We start from the raw sequence: 19,507 nt of genomic DNA, 5'->3' as shown, positions 1-19,507 counted from the left end.
ATGGGAGCAACAAGTCTGTTCACAACATCATTGAGTTTATTATTATATGAATTAGGACCTGGTGGCTGAGTTCCAGGATAAATTTCTAAATTTAAAGCATAAGTCTTTGCATCTGCAAGGATATAAATTTTTAGGTCATATTTTGAAGGGTTTTTTTTCTTGGCATATACTGCCTGAAACTACAGTGACCATGAAATGCTACAAGATGTTCATCAATAGTCATAGTATGTAAATTGTGTGACAATTACTCCCAAATCTCTCTCAAACAAAGAGCTGAGAGGAGCCAGATTATCAGTTGTTTTTCTTTCTTGGCCAGTGGTTTTGTCATCAAATCTCAGGCAATTTTGAAGGCAATCAAATCTCCTGCAGTGTTATTGTTATTCTACAAACCTCAAGCCCACACCCATCACTTTTCCCTAAATCTTTTACATTCCTTAAATTACCATAAGAAAGCCCTGCTAAGTACAGCAGACCTGTGAGTGCTTTCAGTTCAGCTAGTGAAGTGTCATAGTAAACACATTTTTGCATATGGCTATTGGTGCATTATAGAAGGTTTTAGTTATATTTCAAGCATTTGTGTATTTCACAACATCTGATAGCATTTTGTGTGTTACAAACAATTTCCAACATTGAATGACAGTGCTGGCATTCCATTTGGTAAGTTTCACCCCTGCCAAGTTCCTCACTATATTTTTGGACCTAGTTCTAACATTGGATCATTCCATTTGTTTGCACGACCATTTTTTACCATTTCAACTTGTCAAATATGTACTTACATTGCTGTTTTCTTCATCATCTGAATCAAGGAGGTCTGGATTCCCTGTGTCTATATTGGTCAATTATTGTTTCATTTCACTGTCATGGGAACTTTGGCTCACATGACCAATGTCAAAGTCATTATCATCTTCATCATCCATGCACGAGTAGTCTGATAATTCATTTTTTATCTCCTCCAAAACTTGCCAATCTGTCTTTTCGTGTGCCATTGTATAGAATTAGGCTATTTCTACCAGAAAAATCAAAAGAAAACTTCTGAAAAAAACAAATTCTAAATGCACAGAAATTTGGCAATGAGCATTTCATGAGTAAAATTTACCCGTTGAAAAAAAACCTCACCTATTGCTGCTTTGGAGCTCCTGTATGTACCTTGTCATTCCTCTGCTGAGAGGGTGAATGCACAGATGAGTTTTGCTTTCCCTAAGTGCAGCTACTGAGTCACACCCACATTCCATTATGGTAAAATACATATTTACATAATAGAAGAATAGTATGGGTGTATTTTACCCTCTGTGATGCTCAGGAAAATGTATGCAACCCTGTTAAATGGAGCACTATGTGGGTTAAAATCCTGGTTTGACACTTTTGCACGTGTGCACACACTTTGCACTCACCGTACTAAGTGGATAAACATAGAGATTGCTTCCTGTATCCCTGAGGCACAACTACTGAGATGCACAGACAGCTACTATTATGCTAAAGTACAAATTTACAGTAGAAAAGTATGGGGTGGGTTGTTGTAACCCAATGTTATTCTGTATGGGTAAAGAAGAGGTAATTGGGGGTAGGACATAGAACTTCAGAGTAAAGGCCCCTGCTAGAGTCTCAGTTTATTTTTTGAGCCTAAAATAAACCACCCACCAACCTCAGCTTCATTGCAAAGGTAGAGGAGGAAAAGTCTCATCTAGATCCAGTTGTTTATAATCTCAGTCCAATCCCCAGTTAAAGGATTGTCAGCTAGCTGAGAACCTAAAATTTTGGTCAGTTTATGATCAGAAATGAACCAAGTACTATAACTTGTATGCAAGCAACACTCACTGGCCTAGAAGGTGCAGATACCCAGGAGACTGAAGGAGATGGTCAGATCCTCTCTGCCAGCAGAGCTCTGATGCTCTCCAAATGTGTTTTGTGGTGTCAGACCCTGAACCATTCCCTCTCTTCCCGTCCAACTTGTCTCTGATACATAGTTGGTGTCTTTGTTATCCAACTTAAACTCCATTTCACTTGTTATGCCTACCTCATGGTAGCCAAAGCCTTGTCATCATCTGTCTGGCCTTCTTGGAACCTAATAGGAACCCCTCCATGGCAACTCTGAGCCAATCCACTTTGCACATGTACAGCTACCCCATGCTCTGTGGCTCCTGATGCCTTGGGGCCAATCCATGGCCAGTTATTAGCAGGTTGAGACAGAGTCCTAGTTCTGCCTCTTACTTGGCATGCAAACATAGCAGTTTCTCTTCCTACTGTGGTCTTCTTTTTCTCATCACGTCTAGAAAGCCAGTTTGTGGTCTGGATTTAAGAATCATCTATGCAGGTCTATGCCTTAGCCTTCCCTCTATGCTTCCTGTAGCTTTATTTGAGCTTAGGAGCCTCAAAAGAGAAGTTGTAACTTTTCAACTCAAAGATAATTGTTTTGTAGCAGCACACTTTACAATAGCTAAATTATAGAAGTGATCTATATGTGTCCATCAATAGATGAATGGATAAAGAAAATGTAGATAAAGAAAATATATGTGTATATATAATATAGATATATAGAGATATATATACAATGAAGTACTACTCAGCCACGAAGAAGGATAAATTCGAGTCCTCTGTAGAAAATGGATGAATCTTGAGACCATAACATTAAGTGAAATAAATCAGACACAGAAGTTAAATATTGCATGGTTTCTCTTATATGAGAAGCCCAGAGTATAAATAATTTTAAAGGCAAAGGAGAGATGTAGGAAATAGGGAGCTAGATGTGTTGGAGATGGGAAAGAAATCAGGAGAAGGGCAGGGAAAGGGAGTACAAATGATCGGGGTGCATGGTGGGCATGGTTGTGTATGCCTAAAATCTCAGCACTGGAGAAGGCTGAGGCAGGAAGATTGCCATGAATTTGAGGACAGCTTTGGGCTACATAGTGAGTTCAGGGCCTGAACTAGAAAGTAAGAGCTTGTCTCAAAAAAAAAAAAAAATGAAGATACCATACATGTATATGTACCAATGCCCCAAAGTGTATGTAATTACTATGTATTGCAAACATACTAATAAAAAATAAACTTAAAAATAAAAAATTTAAGGCCAGGCATGGTGGCACACATCTGTAATCCCAGCATTTGGGAGACTGAGGCAGGAGGATCGCTGCAAGTTCGAGGCCAACCTGGGCTACATAGTGAGTTCAAGGCCAGCCTGAACTACATAGCGAGACCCTGTCTCAAAAAACTAAGCAGTAAAAAAATAAAATAAAATAAAAAATTTAAAAATAAAATCTAAATTAAAAAAGGAAGAAGATTGTTTCACAACCAAGGCTCTTTGAGTCAAATAAAGAAGCAACCTGGCTTTATTGGGAGAAAGGTGAGGAGGTGGGGCTGGGCTGGATTCCTGTCTGGGTGCTCCTCAGTGGCTGCAGCCCAGGAGGCTGGCTACCCTCTGGGGCTGCGGGAGGGTCTTGGCTGCACTCAGCTTCTCCACATCACTGTAGCAGTACACATTGGGGCCGTGGATAAGGTACACGCTGGGACCACTGGCAGAACATGAGGTGGGGCCAAGGGACTTTTCCACACACAGGGCCCCATCAATGTTCTCATGGGACCAAGGAAGCTCTGTCCACGTGGCTTGAGCACCCAACTTCAGGTCCAACCACCACAGCCGCCGACCTGGGCAGAAGACACCAAACATAACATGGCTCCCATGTCATGGAGATCCTGACTTAGCCCTTCTCATGCCCCAGTAGGGAGCTGTACCATAGAAAGGTAGCAGAACAAGTCACCCCTCGGCTCCCTGAACTCCCTCACCTGCCATGATGTAGAGATGGGAAGATCCGGGACAAGTAAAGGCTGCATCCACAGTCATAAGGCTGATCCCATGAGGCCCCCCAAGTTCCTTCTCCAGCCGCTTAGGATAACCACTTACGAGATGATAGCCTCCCTTTGTCAGGAAGATGTATACCTGGGTGCCCTGGAGGACAAAGGGACAGAAATCAACATAGAGCGGGATTTCACATCCCAGTTTCCCCCTCAAGCCTCTCTCCCAACACACACCTGCACCAGGTAGAGTTTATCCTCCCAGGAAAAGGCAGCATCCACCATTGAAGGGCCCTGGGTCCACTGGTGAGCAATGGGCCAGCTATGAAACCCATCCCGGCTGGTATCCAGACGCCAGTAGTAGGACCCTGTGGGACATCAGAAGTAGCTCTAGTGTTGGTGGTACAATTCCACACTTACGGTAGGGCCGGGGATTTAGCTCAGTGGCTCCGTCACCTGCCTCGCAAGCACAAGGACCCAAGTTCGATCCCCGGTACCAAAAAACAAACAAACAATTCCAAGCTTGTGGCAGATGCAGGGATGAGTCATGAGAGGGACAGAATGCATCCAGAGGCCAAGGAGGAGGAGGTCATGTGAGAGGGAGAAGTACAGCATGACTTGGTCAGCAATGTTGGGGACTATGGTCCTGTTGGAAGAGGAGTCAGCAGGGCTCTGACAGAAGCAGCCATGGAGAATGGTGGTAGTGTTTCAAGGTAACGGGGTTTGGTGGGGGGCTGCCTGTACATCTCAGAGGGCAGAGATGTGGTTACATGTAATGAGATATAGCAACCAGAGTTGAAAGGGAAGCACTACAACTAACTTCCACTGTGTGTCCTCACCCCAGCTGTGTACTCTGAGCCTATGAAGTAGCAGGAGAGGAAAGGAGAAGTCAGGTCAGCACTCCATTTTTCTTTTTTTAGCACCCCATTTTTTCCTCCCTTTTTCCTAATAAACTTATTAAGGGACTTATCTAAGCTCCAATTTATCCTTTTCTCCCCAGTCAGCTTCAATACACTTCTGTTTCTTCTCTTTGTTGAAATTGTTTTCATCAAGATCTCCAGCATTTGTCAACCTTCCAAGTCTAAAGATCAATTCTGTCTTCACCTGAATCTACCTCTCAGCAGCATCTGACTACTTTCTGCTCCCTTCTTTAAGTATCTTGTTTGAAACTTGGCTCCTTTGATACCAGACTCTTCTAGTGTTCCTCTCATCAGTTTGACAGCCTGAATCTAAAGATTCAAGAAAATAAAAATAGAAATTCTATTCAAATCAGCTGTTCCCTTTCTAGGTATCTTCCCAAAAGACTTAAATACATCATATTACAGTGATTCTGCATAACCATGTTTATAGCAGCACAACTCATATTAGCTAAACCTTGGAAGTGGCCTAAAAGTCCGTCAACAGATGAATGGATAAAGAAAATGTGGTATAACACCCAATGGAGTATTAAACTCTGTCATATGTCATGGCATACTGAGTCATTTGTAGAAAAATAGACATGTCGAGACCATAATGTGAAATAAATCAGACAACCATATTCAATCATATGGGTTCTCTTATACAAGAAAATCAGAATATAAATTAATTAAAGAACAAAATAAAAGATAGATAATAGGAAACAGGGAGATAGATCTCTTGCAGATAGGAAGTGGACCGAGAGATGGGGAGGGAGGGAAGGTGTGATGTTATGTACTCTCCACAGTGAATGAAGCCATTAGGTACTGCAAACATGTACTCATTTAACAACAACAAAAAAAGACCAGCATTCCCAAGTCTGGCCTCTTCTCCCTCCTTCCTCCCTCCCCTGGTGATCACCTAGTCCTGGGGCTTTAAATACCATCTATAAGCAGAGGACCTCCAATTAGTTCTCCTCAGCTCTGACTGATCTCTCCTTTGTTTTTGTTTTGGTTTGGTTTTTAGGGGAGGAATTATTTTGTTTGTCTGTCTGTTGTTTTTTTGAGGCAGGTTCTCGCTATGCAGCCCAGGCTGGCCTGACCTCTCCTTTGAATTTCAGGCTCAAACTCAATTACCTATCTAATATGTTTATTTGGTACCCTTAGGCACCAAACCTAAGTTTCCAAACTGATTCCTTCCCCCCAACAACACACACACACACACACACACACACACACACACACCTCCTAGTGTTTCCACATTTTAGAAAAAGAAACCACCAGCCACCCAGTTGACCAGTCCCCCAAAGCTGAGTTATTCTTGAACATGCTGAGTTATTTATTCTCCCTTCCCTTCACCATTCTGACCACTATCTAGTTTATCAGTAGATGCTGTTTGCTCCGTCTCCAAAATATGTCCTGATGACTCCTCACCACCTCTGCTGCTATCTTCCTAGTGCAAGCTGTCCTCATCTCCACCCTGAACAGCTGCAGGAACTACTGGCTGGATCCTCTGCTTACTCAAGCATACCTTTATGACTGATGTTCCCTATGATGGCCTTTTAATAAATGAGTCAGGGCATATCACAATGCTGGTCGATCCTCTTGGCTTCCTTTCACAATTGAAAATCCTTACTAGGCCTATGTAAATTGGATCTCTCTCTCTCTCTCTCTCTCTCTCTCTCTCTCTCTCTCTCTCTGGTTTGGCTGAGACAGGGTCTCACTTGGTACTACAGGCTGGCCTGTGAACTTGCAGCGATCCTCTTGCTGCAGCTTCCCTCTCTTTCAAACCACCCATCTACTCCTTTTGTGTTCCAACTACAGTAGCCTTCTTTCACAATTCCTCCAAGTATTTTCTGTTCACTTTTTCTAAAATGCTTTTCATCCAGGCCTTTCTATGGCTAATTCCTTTCCATCACTGAAATACTAGCTCAAAACTCATCTCTTCAGAAGAGGGGCCCCTCATTTTCCTCACCTCTGCTCTATTAATCAGTCTCTTCATTTCACAGCTCTTAATACTATGTGGGAGTATTCTCTTTCCTTCTTCCTTGTTGTCCTCTCCCTAATGCTTTAAAAAGGCAGATGTCTTGTCTTCTGTGTTGACTATTGTTTCCCAGGGCCTAAAACAATGCCTGGTACTTCTCAGGTGCTTAATAAATGTTTGCCGGGTGAACATCTGTTGTTCTTGATACAAATAAAATTTGTAAACTCAGTTTGTAGTGGTGATTGACCATTCATCTTCCCCTACTGCTGTAACTACTCTGCTTAGGGTTCCTATGTGGAGAATCAGAGTACACGGCTCTTTGTGAGGAGGGCATGAGTGATGATCCCCAACTCATTTGTAGCCAATAGGTCAGCCAGCAAGCACTTTAATGTGGTCTATAAAATAGGAAGAAAAGGGACAAAGGGGAAGGGGAAGTGGGAGGGGTGGGGGAAAGGAAAGAAGGGAATAGAATTAATATGAGAAAATGGAAAAATGGACACAAAGTCTTTGTAATAGGAAGGGGTGGAGGGGTTGAAGAGAGGGGAGGGGAATGGGGAAAAAAATAAGAGAAAAGAAAAAATAGGGGGCCGGGCCAGTCCGAGTCCTTCTCTGGAAATCTAACAGATAAGAGAACAACTGAGGGAGTTATTACTTGAATCTGAGGCTCAAGTATCATTAAGTAGAGAGAAGAGTGAAAAGACATGATGGTCCATGTGCAAGCCAAGGTTGGGAGAGTCAGACAAAGTGAATAAGAAGCTATTGGGCAGATGAAAGAGAAAGATTTAGAAAAAGAAAGAAGAGATGATCAGCACCATGCTGAGTAGCTAGGTCACAGGGTGTTTTCCCCAAGACAGGGGTTCTTTCCTCAGCTGGGTATTTTTAATATAATGATATTCTCTCCATAGCTGTGTGGCCTCTCAATAGCTACAGAACATAGATAATACTTTTCATGTAGGAGCTCAGCCGCAGTCTCTCTATAGTCACATGGTCATGAAGTTCTGTAATCTCTTCATGTCTGAGTGCTCTCTATTTCTGTGTGGCTCCAATGGCCCTGTTTTCTCCAGTCTCTCCCTCTCTCTTCCTCTCTCTCTCTCTCCCTCTCTCTCTCTCTCTCTCTGTCTCTCTCCCCTACACACACGCACATAGATACAGTTAGTCTGTGTGTTCACCATAGTTAATGCTTATGTGTTCTTACTCAACATATGCTCTTAGGTTAGTTCTATATTGTCACTACATGTGCACATTTCTTTCCAGCCATATGTTCTTAAGGTATGCATTCCTGCAGAGGGGATATGCCCTCCATGTGGCTGTGTATTTTTCGGTAGAACTTGGTGACTGATGAAATTTGCCTGAGAGTTAGGAACAAAACAGTATTTCACCTTTCTATGTTCTCATCACTTGCCCTACTTTTGTATCTGACCATATGTACATCTTAGGCTGAGTGCAATGTGGTTGTTCACTCCCTCTCTTGGGGATGTTAAGTGTGGACCATGACTCATCATTGACTACTTGACTAATCCTGGAGCATCCCTAGGCATCTTTAGATGGTTTTTATCAAATGATGCTGCAGCTCAAGCAATGGGCATCACCACTGAACACTCAGAGGAGGAAACCCCTTGAAACCATCTTCTAAATGTCTATGGTATCCAACACTTTGTCTGGTTTTTAGCAATAGGGGTATCTCAAGCCCAGATGATGTTTTAGCCCAGAAGCCTGGACATAGGAACCAGTCACCTGGGAAAAAGATGGAGTTCCTGAAAATCAATTCAGTGGTAGCCAGAGTACTCAGAAAAACATGCAAGAGCAAAGAGATACAAGGAGGGACAGAGACATGGAGCAGTTCAGAGAGCAAGGGAGAGTCAGAGGACTCATCAGGGCACTGAGCAAGGGAGACACGAAGAGTCACTGGAGCCTAGAGAGGTTCACAGAGGGCACAGGCACATGAAGCAGACAGGTTGGTCAACTTAGAGCCCCAGACCATGAGAGACAAGATTGAAAAATAGTAGGATGAGAAAGGGCATGCTAGGAGTGGGGAGGGGGGGCAGCAGGGACAAAATACATGACATGGTGATAAAAATGGAGAAAATGTATAGGGATGAAAGGTACAAGTGACAGAGATAGAAGGACAGACATGGGGTCCTGGGGGGAATCTCTCACCACTGAAGGCATAGGTGGCACCGTGGTTGTCAGATACCAATGCAGACAAGACTAGACTTGGGCTACAGCGTGAATTTTCAAGTTGATGGTGGGTGCTGTTCCCATGGCCAGTTCTGTTCCCGTGGCCTAGAGGGAGAAATGAGTGAGGAGACACAGAGGGAGGCCAGAGGTCAGAGTGGGATTCAAGGTGGATGAAATGACTGGGGTTAGTAGGAGTGTGGGCCTCACTGTGTGAAGGCAAATGGAAAAGCCACAATAGAAATGGGGTGAGAGTTAAGGCCAAGGTGTTGCAACCCAGAGTGAAGGGTTATGGGGCACATGGGTCTGGGGCTTTCTCACCTCTTCCAGGGCAAGGCATGAAGTAGTCACGGGCATCCAGAGGGTATATGGCAGGCACCTCTCCCGTGACAGGGTTGAAGTGCAGGAATTGGTTACCCTGGAAGCAGTAGTATCGGCCAAGCCACCGCAGGGCAGAGGTGCAGTTCCCAACAGCTGGCCAGATACGCTCCTTTTTGGTTCCTGTAGCCACGTCCCAGAACCACTTGCGGTTACCTTTGTCCAATAAATCAACAAGCATTGGGTGAGACCAGATTATGCTTTCCCTTGTGCTCTCACTGGGCTCAGGTTGGCTCTGATATGGTATTGGCCACGTGGAAAGCACAGCCCAGGGAGACAATCAAGGAGACTGAGCATACAACAAAATTCAGCAGCAAAGTGCATATGATCAGCTCAGAAATGGAGTAAGGGAAACTTTCTCAGAGAGGATGATAGCTAAACCAAAATCTGACACAGGAATTATAAGGCAGCCAAGAGGGGGTGAAGAAACTTTAGAATGAGGAAAGAACCTGGAACATGAAGAATACTGAATGTATCAGGGACCATATAGATCAGTGATGGTGAACCTTTTAGAGATTTCAATGATACAAACAGCCTGCTGCAGCACATGTGGCATAGATTCAACATCACAGCTATAAAGTTTCTAGAGCTTAGTATTCAAGGTAGGGGCATGATAAGAGTCAGAGTTGGAGGATCATCAGAGGATTCATTGTGGAGAGCCTTATATGTAAGACTAAGGGACAAAAACTTGTCAAAGCCTAGCGTCATGGGGAATAATGGAGGACTTTTAGTAGAATTACACCCAGTTATGTTCACCAAAATGATTTCCTCTCTTTCCCTTACTTGACCTATACACTCTGACTGGCTTCTCTATTTTCCTTCCTTATAAAGCCACATAGTGATTCCACCACCATCATCGTTAGCAATGTCACTACCCCATCAATACCAACCCACCACAGGGCAGGTTTCAGATTCCAGCCTGGACTGACCTTGAAAGAAGAGAACGCCTTCCTCCTGGCATTCTCCACGGTGACATTCCACAGCTGCATCCAGTGGGGATGGGATTCCGGGAAATTCGTCTTGGAGCAATGTTGGATATCCTTTCTCCTTCTTTTCAGGAGGGTATACCCAGACTTTGTCCCCCTGAATTCAAACATACTCTTTTCTTAATTGTGCACTCCCACCACTGCCATTCTTCATTCATATATATTTTTTATTTATTACCCTTATACAATGACCTCTTGCAGCCCCTCACACTTTTAGCCTAACTGTGGACAAGAGTGCATTGCCCCTTGCACAATACATACCCTCAGTTTGTGCAAATACAGTCACTATTTCTACAACATATACACATCTGGCTGTGTATAACCAGATACTCCTATGGCACACTTAATTATAACACTGTCAGATTTGGCAAACACACCCATAAATAACAACCTTGCAGTTATCCATGTATTCATTTGGTCATTTATTTTTGCTGTCCTTCCAGAAAGTTACTGAATGACCATTATATGCCAGGTATTGTGTTAAAGGGAGGACAAGATCCTATCTCTGACTTCAAAGAGTTCACTACACAAAAGCAGAAACAATTCCTACCATCCTAACCTTGCAGCATCAAAGAGGAATGCCTAAGTCTGCCTAGAAAAGCCTTGGAAGGTGTCACAGTAGAAAGGAAGCATTTGGCCCAAGAAATGAAAAATGAGCAGGAATTTTCCAGGACAAACAAGTGAGGAAACAGTGTTACCAGCAGAGGGAGCAACATGTAAAGCCAAAACCTGAAGCAGCACGTTGTGCTCAGAAAACTTTACATCATCTCATGTGGCTGCCCACAGTAAACACAACAGGGGAGGAGATAACCAAGGGCTGCACCCAAGAGACCCATGTGCACCCGGCTTGCAGTAACCAGGCACATATGGCGCTTTTATTGAAACAGGAAACTCAGAAGAAAGGCTTGTTTGTAAGGAAGATGCTAATTTCAGTGGGAGACGCTAGATTTGAGGTGCCTATAGAACATCTAGGTCAGAGATTTCTGCCAGGGAATTGGAAAGGAATCTCTGGAGCTTGAGACAGAGGGATCCAGATCTGGTGTGCACAGCATGGAGAGCCCTCAGAGGTAAGGCAATAGTTGAGATCACTCAGAGAAAGTGTGCAGAAGGGCTAGGAATGGATCCCCAAGGAGCATTTGGAAACATCTAAGGACAGGACACCTGAGATGAGATGGAAACTAGGCAGGAGGGAAACAAAGCTGTCAGGGCCACTCCAGCCGCACATCTGGCAAATTAGAAGGTGGCCCTCTGAGCAGATACAGCTTAAGCCAGAGCACAGGATTTAGTGAATGTAGTAATCTGTATTTCATCCTTCACTAGCTCCCTTGGCCAGGTATGATTGTGTGGGGAACGACCTGACTTGCCATATGAAGAGGACCTGACCCAGGGTCACGGAAGCCAAGGGAAGAGATTGCAGTAGGGAAAAAACGGCCAGCAGAGTCAGGTTTAACAGAGCTAGCTAGAACTAAAATTAGGAGTGAAAAATAGGCACTGGATTTTGGATCTTCCAGGCCACATGCACATACAACCTCACTTTGTTTGCTTTTTTTTGAGACAGGTTATCACTGTGTGTAGTCCAGGCTGGCCTTAAATTCACTATGTACCCCAGGCTGACCTCAAATTTGAAGTGATTCTCCTGCCTCAGCCTCCTGTGCAGGAATTATAGGGATATGTTGCCACACCTGGCCTAGCCTCAGCTTTCTTGGGAAAAGAAAGCACAGGGAAAGGAAAGCTGGTATCTATTGGTGTGGTGTGGGCCCTACTATAATTCGAATGTGTCCCCGAAAGTTCTTTTGTTGGAAATTTCATCCTCAGTGCAATGATGTCAGGAGGAAGGACCAGAAAAGGGGTGATTAGGTCATCAGAACTCTGCCCTTGAGAATAATGTTATTATCACACTAATGTGAAAATGGGAGTGGATTAGTTACTGTTAAGAGTGGCTGGTTGTAAAAGCAAGTTCAGACCCCTTTTGCTCTTGTTCTTGCCCTCTCTTCTGCCTTCCGCCATGCTATGATGCAGCACAAATTCCCTCACCCAATCTCAGCACCATGCTCTGGACTTTCCAGTTGCCAGAATTGTGAGCCAAATAAATTTCTATTCATTAAAACTGTGTAGTCTCAGGTATTCTGTTACAGCAACTGAAAACAAACCAAGCCCCTGATTTGAAGGAAGGTTTCTGGTGTGATTCTAGCCCTTTCTGGCCCAGCCCTGACCCTGGCCAAGCAGTACCTTGATCAGCAAGACACTGTTGTGACCACGGCGGAATGCTGCATCCACGGAGCTGGTGGAATTCCTCCACCTCTCTGTGATCAACTCCTTGGTCCATTTGTGACTCTTCCATACGAATTCCCCTGAAAATTCACATTCACTGAGGGATCCAGAACAAACCTTTGGCCTACTGAGGTTGTTACAAAGAAGCTGTCGGCGATACCCTCAGATAATTCCCAAGCTCTCTCACAGGTGGAGACACCTTCTGCGAAGGGGACCAAGACTGAAGTTCTAAATGCTCCAACCCCAGTGCCTCCTACCTTTAAAAAACAGCATGGCCCCATGGTCATCCAGGGTGGTGGCGTCAAAGCTCCAGCCATCTGAGCAGTGTTCTGGGGTGAGGTAGGAAGGTGGCAAGATAAACAACCAGTAAGACGATAAAATGTAGATACAGACCAATGGATTGACAGATTCAGGGAGTTGGGGCCTCACCGTGGGTCACATCTTGGTCTGTCTTGGTCCCACTCTCACCTTCAGTGACGTTCCCATGTGCACTAGTCCTAGAGGGAACACAGATAGGTATCTGGGTCCATTTGGACCAATCCATTTCTCTTAGCTCTTGACCCAAGCCCCCAAGCCCAGACCACAATCCTCCATCACTAGTCCCAGCTCTACTCACGGAGGAAGAGGGTTGGCAGTGGCTAGAGACCAGCACAGGCCCAGCCACACAAGTACAATTGGTGCCATCAGTGCCCTAGCCATGGCTAGCGGGAAAAGCCACAAGACCGCCCTGGGCATTGGGTTGAACTCCTTAAATAGAGTAAGCAGCAGCACCACCCCCACTTCTAACCCTGCTGGGAATGAACTGTCTCCCAGGACTCTGACAATATTGGCTGATTACATCACTGCAAATAAGGTCAGGGTCTGGACAGAAATCTGAGTCCAGGACTCCCACTTCCCGGCAGGAGCCCCCATCCCCCTCAGCAACATGTCGGTGATGAACAGCCCATTACCAGCTGGACTCTCGTCACCCTGGCAATGTGTCTAGGTGCCTGCGAGTCCAAGAAGAGGGTAGACTGAGGATCACCTTTTCATGGTAGAGTTTATCTCTACAGTGTGTATGTGGGGGGTGGCATTTTTGTGTACTAAGTGGCAAGCCCTACTCAACTAAAGCCCTAAAGCAAATAGAGACTAATATATACACTTAGTAACCATACACAGAGACAAACTTACTTAGCAATACTCAGAGAATACCCTTTTCCAAGCCCCATCAGCTCCTTCTTGGGTGCCCCCAAGCCTTTTCAGCTTTAACCCTGGATTAGTGATTCAAGGGCCAATAATGTCGCACCACTTCCAAATGTCCAAGCCCCACACCCAACCTCAACCCCTGCTGGCAAAGAGGGTTGCAAAAGCTTGGGAGGGAAGACTGACAGGAAGGAAGCCGGATAAGGAGGTGATTCTTCCAAAGGGCACTAGGACCACCAGTAATTAGTCTTTCTCGGTAGTTTCCACCTTAGGGGAAAAATGCTTTATTTACCCATCTCAGAACAAATAGAACTGTAACTGGGGTTTCACAATATTTTCAGCTGATTTCCACTTACATGCTACCTCCTCAATGAAGGCTTCTTTGACTACCATACACAGCCATTTCATGCTCTTGCTAGTGTCTTATGTCATTTAGCAAAACTTGAAATTATATCATCTGTCTACTTATTGGATTGCTTTTTGTTTGAATTTTGGGTTGTTTGGGTTTTTCGTTTGTTTGTTTTGCAACCCTGGAAATCGAATCTAGGGCCTCAGGAATGCTACGCAAGCACTGAGCTATACCCAAGCCATTTTCTTCTTTATTTATCATTATATCCCTGCCACCAAAATAGTAGATAATAAGATATAGCTTGCCTAGTATGTGCAAGACCCTGAGTTCAATCCCCAGAACCACATTTTTAAAAGTATATAATATTTGTTCAATAAGTGAATGAAAAAATACATTCCAAGTACTGACTAGTGTTGCTAATGTTGCAGCTGAATTTCTGACAATTTTCTTTCTTCTAGGGCAAATGTAATACTAGCAATGAGGATATGTTACAATGGGAGCAGATTGAAATCTAGGGGTCACAGTTTCCCTCATCACTGCCCTTTATCTCATGGTCCTGTTTCTCTCTCCAAAGTCTAGTCCTACTTGCCTCTCTTTCTGGGATCTCATCTGCCATATGGATTAACTGCTCTTCTCTGTACTCTCTGGGACTACTCCCAAAGCCTGCCTCATGTCCATCTGAGATTTGGCTACTAGGTCAGGAGAGAATTCAGGATAGAATCAGATATGGGCCAAGCCATATCTAGACCCCTGTTCCCACCTAAGCCTGAAAACCTTCTATATAACCTAGCAAAATCTGAGATTTTTGGTGCTGAGATTGAACCTAGCCATTGAGCATGCTAATCACATGCTCTAACACTGAGCTACACCATCAGCCCTGAGATTCCTTGTCAAAGTTTTTTCCAACAGGAAAAAGATGATTTTGGGAATCTCTGAAACATATCACCAGGCCGCTAGGCTCAATGTATTCCTCTGACTTACAAATGAAAGCATGATGTTACATCATTCCCTGACTAAGTCAGTGGGCAGAGCTGGATTCCCTAAGGGCAGTGACACAGCTTCTAACCCCCACCTTCTCCAGTTGTTGGGCATCTCTGGTTGGACCAGATGTTGGGCACTGAGCACTGGGAGCTGGTACTTCTGGACTCCCCTCATCTTTTCTTTGCCTCTTAGTCTCTGAACCCTTTTAGAACTTTGCTGGGATCTTCCTGCCTGAGCATCCAGGACCCTCCATCAGCAACATCCTCAACAATTAATTCATTGCCAGCTGCCAGAGCCCTGTTTACATGTCCTATAGGTGTTGCTATAGCCTGTCTGAGGAGACGGAAGCTTTCACCCCAAGTCATGAACAGCCCGCAGAAGAGCCTACTACTGATGTGCTGGTCCAGGGATCAGTCTCCATTTGGCCTAGCAGGGCTTGCTGAGGAGAAACTGCATATATACTGGTGATAGTTTTCTAGCTTGAACTCTCTTTTGCTGCCCAACTCTTCTCCCCTCCACAGACCCCAGGATCCATCTCCCACAGGAGAGTGCTTAATAACCCCTTTCAATGTCATTTCCTAACATGTGTGCCCCCAGGATGGCGTAAATCAGAGCCTCGAAGAACTAGGCCAGCAGAGTCTTCTGCGTGCTGAGAACCAGGTTGAAACACAGATACTAGGCAAGAGTTGAGAGGCAGAGGACTGAGTCCATTTATGAACTCGGGGCTGTAGATGTGTTGGTCACTCGAGCTAGTCACAGGGCACAGGGCAGCTCTTCTCAGGTACCCAAGCTAAAGCTGGCCCTGCTTCTGTTCCCCTCACTGGAAGAGGCTGCCTCTGCTCCATCTCAGCCCTTCCTCCTTCCAGCCTCTGACCTAAACTGAGAAGCTTGTCCATATTGGGGCCCGAGTGCCCCCTGGAGGCTGAAGGAACCAGTGCATTCCCACTCTTCAACCAGGGGACAGTCTAGATTTTCCTCTTTGAAACCAGCTCTCCACAGCCCTCCTCCCCTCTCCCCTCAGCCCTGGCTATGTGGGCTTAGTGGTACATCCCCTTCTATGCTTTCTCTTTCTCTGAAAACTTCTGCTTTCTAGGGCAGGAATAGAGACTTCAACCTCTTGCTTGATTTCCTGGAAAATTCAAGCCCAGAGAAATTCAACTAGGCCATTTTTGGTGTAGTATTAAAATCTCCTAACCAGCTTCTCATTTCCCCCAGAGGGAGTCTAAATGTAGGCCTGCAAATGTCTTCAGGGACAGAGCTTCCCCCTGCATTCCCAGGGGCCATATTTAAGCTGGATGCTGGCTCACTGCCCCTTGGGATGGCTATGTCCACCCTGCCCCACACTGTTGATCTGAGTTCTCTGATTTGTCATTTCTTCTGTGGCCCACTGGGAGCTGGGAGTGCTGGGCCTGATGCCTTGGTTGTGTATTCCAAAGCACAGGCTGGGTCCCCAGGATAGAAGGCTTAGGGACAAACCTTCTTGCAGCTAAAAAGAGCTCATTGCTCCCTAACGACCCCTCCAACATAGGCATTTTCTCTTGCTCTGTCCGTAATGGATCTCCTGAATTGTTCATTCCTGTTTCTCTATGAATAATAATTCACTTTTATCTTTTGGGCACCCATGTGTGTCTGGCATTGTGTTTGTCACTTGGTACAGATTATTTCATTAAGATACATATCTGTGGTTTGAAATTTTTTGTCCCTTCCAAATTTATGTGCTGGAAACTTACTCCCCAGTGTGGTAGTGTTGGGAGGAGGGCCCCAATGGGAAGTATTTAGGGTTACTGCCACTGTGAAAAGGGGACGGGGGAGTTAGTTCTCTCTCCTGTTCTTCCACACTAGATACCAAACCTGCTGACTCCTTGATCTTGGACTTCCATCCTGCAGACCTTTGAGAAATAAATTTCTGACCTTGATAAATTATCCAGTCTCAGATATTTTGTCCTAGCTTATGAATGAGGAAATCAACATTAGGCATTTTAACCAAATCACATTATTAGCAAGTGGTAGTGCCCTAATTTAAACTCTGCTTTCCTGACCACTTAAGGTGACTCCTTAACCTCATGAAAGGGTATGTTACAAGTATTGAGCAGCTGCTCTTTAGAGGGAGAAAAGCCCTGGTTTGTAACATTTGCTGACTTATACAATACTCATCACCACTAATCAAGTTGCCAATGAAATGTCACCAAACACAGAGCTGGGAAGACATGTGAAGCAATGGATTACTATGTGGGATTTCCACCAAACCATACAGTGGATGTAAAGAACCTCAGAGCACAGGTAATAGTAAAACAATTAGGAAGTGATGAGTCTTGAATAACCTCCAGCTTTAATAAAATTCATTAAGTGTAGTTTAACTTTTAATAATGACTTTTAACAATCAGCTCTCAACCCTCTACCCTGTGAGAATTTAACGATCAGCTCTTGTGAACCAGTGTGAACTAGCTCCAGCGCCCACTGTCTCACACTTCCTGTGTGTGCAGAATAAAGATATGATCTGTTTTTTTCTCTGATATATCTTTGGCACCTAGAATAATGCCCAAAATATTGTATGTATTTCATCAATACTGAACCCTGTGAATCTTCCTTCCTAATTACACACGAAATCCATCTCTCTTGTCTTCTTACTACTGCAAATACTGTCTTTTCCTCATGCCCCCATTATCTTCCCCTACACCCTCTTCAATTCCCCCTTATTCCCTTCCTCTTGTCTAAAAATAGTCTCCCTCCTACTTTCATGTCATCTTTTAAAATTCTACACATTTGATTCTTGTCTTTCTGAGTCTGGCTTACTTAACATGATGATCTCCAGTTTCATCCACTTTCCTGCAAATGACACAATTTTGCTCTTTATAGCTGAACAATACTCCATAGCATACATCTACCACCTTTTCTTTACTTGTTCATCTGCTGGTGGGCATCTAGGCTGGTTCTATATTTTGGTTGTGGTGATTATGCAGATATCCCCACAGTAAGCTGACTTTACTTCTTCAGGTGTATACCAAGGATTGGAACGCCTGGATCAAATGGTAGCTCTATGTTTAGTTTTTTTGAGGATCCTCCATACTGCTTTCCACAGTAGCCACACTAATTTACATTCCCACTGGCAGTGTAGAAAGGTTTCTTTTCCCCCATATCCTCACCAAAATTGTTTTTTATATCCTTGATGAAAGCCATCCTGCCTGAGGTGAGATCGAATCTCAATGTTGTTTTTCATTTTTATTTTCATTAGTGTATGTTTGCAGTATGTAATGATTACATTTATCAGAGGGTGTTGGTTCATGAACACATCACATCTCAATTCTTGTTACATCCCCTTCCCCTCTCCTTCCTTCCCCCAGCCATCTCTTAGAGGTCTCCTTCTCATTTGCAAAAGATCTCTGTTTCCTAATATCTATCTTTTATTTTGTTCTTTAATTAATACATTGTTTCTTATATAAGAGAAACTATGTAATATTTAAGCTTTTCTGTTTATTTTACTTACCATTATGGTCTCAAGGTGCATCTATTTTCCTACTAATGACTCAAATTTATCCTTCTTTATAGCAAAGTAGAACTCCATTGTTTATAAGTATCATGTTTTCCTTATCCAGTCTTCTGTTGATGGACACATCAGCTACTTCCAAGATTCAATGTAGTGTTGGTTTGCATTTCCTAAATGGTTAAAGATGTTGAACATTTTTCATATACTTACTGTCCATTTGTAATTCTTCTTCTTTGAAGTGTTTGTTCAATTCACCTGCTTATTTATTGATTTGGCTATTTATTTTTTGGCAGATACCATCTTTCCTTGTCTGTCCACTCAAACAGGCTTCATGCATCTCCTGCCCCCTTCATAACAACACAATGATCTCAAAAAAATCTGAGATCACCTTCTGTTCCTGCTTAAAACCTTTTCCTTGAAGATAAAAATCAATTGTGATCCTGTTACTCAGAGAACACTACTACTATCCATTTATTATCTATTTCAGCCTTTTTCTACTCTTATAGCACCCTTCTTAAAGCAAAGATATGATTCATAAAATCTTTTTAACAATCTATCAGATATCAGCATTTTAAAATATACATATAGTTCCACTATATGTTTTAGCAAAATTTTATGTAACTATTTCCTGCTGATTGGACATTTAGGTTTTTCTAGGATGATTTTTCTTTACTAAAAATAAAGTTGTGGCTGGGTGTGGTGGTACAAGCCTCTAATCCCAGCATCAGGAGGCTGAGGCAGGAGGATCATCACCAGTTTGAGGCCAGCCTGGGCTACATAGTGAGTTCAAGGGCAGCTTGAACTACATCTCGAGACCCTGTCTCAAAAAACCAAGGGAAAGCAACCAAGCTAGCTAGCTAGCTCTGATAAACATTGGTTCACATACTTCTTTGTGCATGTGCCCAATTATTTTCTCAGAATACATTTTTAGAAATGGAAGACTATAGATGATTTTCAAGTATCCAGTCTTCAAGAGGAGCAGTTTAGAGATGTTCAACTGCTTTCTGCTTTTTGTTCTTACTTGCCTTCCTACTCCAC

General features: G+C 43.7%; 1 protein-coding gene across 1 annotated transcript; it reads right to left on the bottom strand.

Annotated features, from left to right (window-relative positions):
• Positions 1-3,300: 3,300 nt before the first annotated feature.
• Hpx (hemopexin) lies at positions 3,301-13,294 on the bottom strand. Its single transcript, XM_004863391.4, has 10 exons — positions 13,090-13,294; positions 12,903-12,970; positions 12,731-12,802; positions 12,432-12,553; positions 10,146-10,299; positions 9,160-9,372; positions 8,821-8,946; positions 4,024-4,154; positions 3,778-3,940; positions 3,301-3,639 (listed from the first exon to the last, which is right to left on the bottom strand). Exons 1-10 carry the CDS (start codon positions 13,206-13,208, stop codon positions 3,380-3,382), a joined length of 1,428 nt encoding a protein of 475 aa, XP_004863448.2. The 5' UTR covers positions 13,209-13,294; the 3' UTR covers positions 3,301-3,379.
• Between the last annotated feature and the right edge of the window lie 6,213 nt (positions 13,295-19,507).

This window comes from Heterocephalus glaber, unplaced genomic scaffold (assembly GCF_053883595.1).
Source record: "Heterocephalus glaber isolate CG9 unplaced genomic scaffold, H.glaber_assembly_v1.0 deba00001428, whole genome shotgun sequence".
NCBI classification, from domain to species: Eukaryota; Metazoa; Chordata; class Mammalia; order Rodentia; family Bathyergidae; genus Heterocephalus; species Heterocephalus glaber.
The sequence above is the reverse complement of the archived record's forward strand: the minus strand, read 5'-3'. Positions and strand labels throughout refer to the sequence as shown.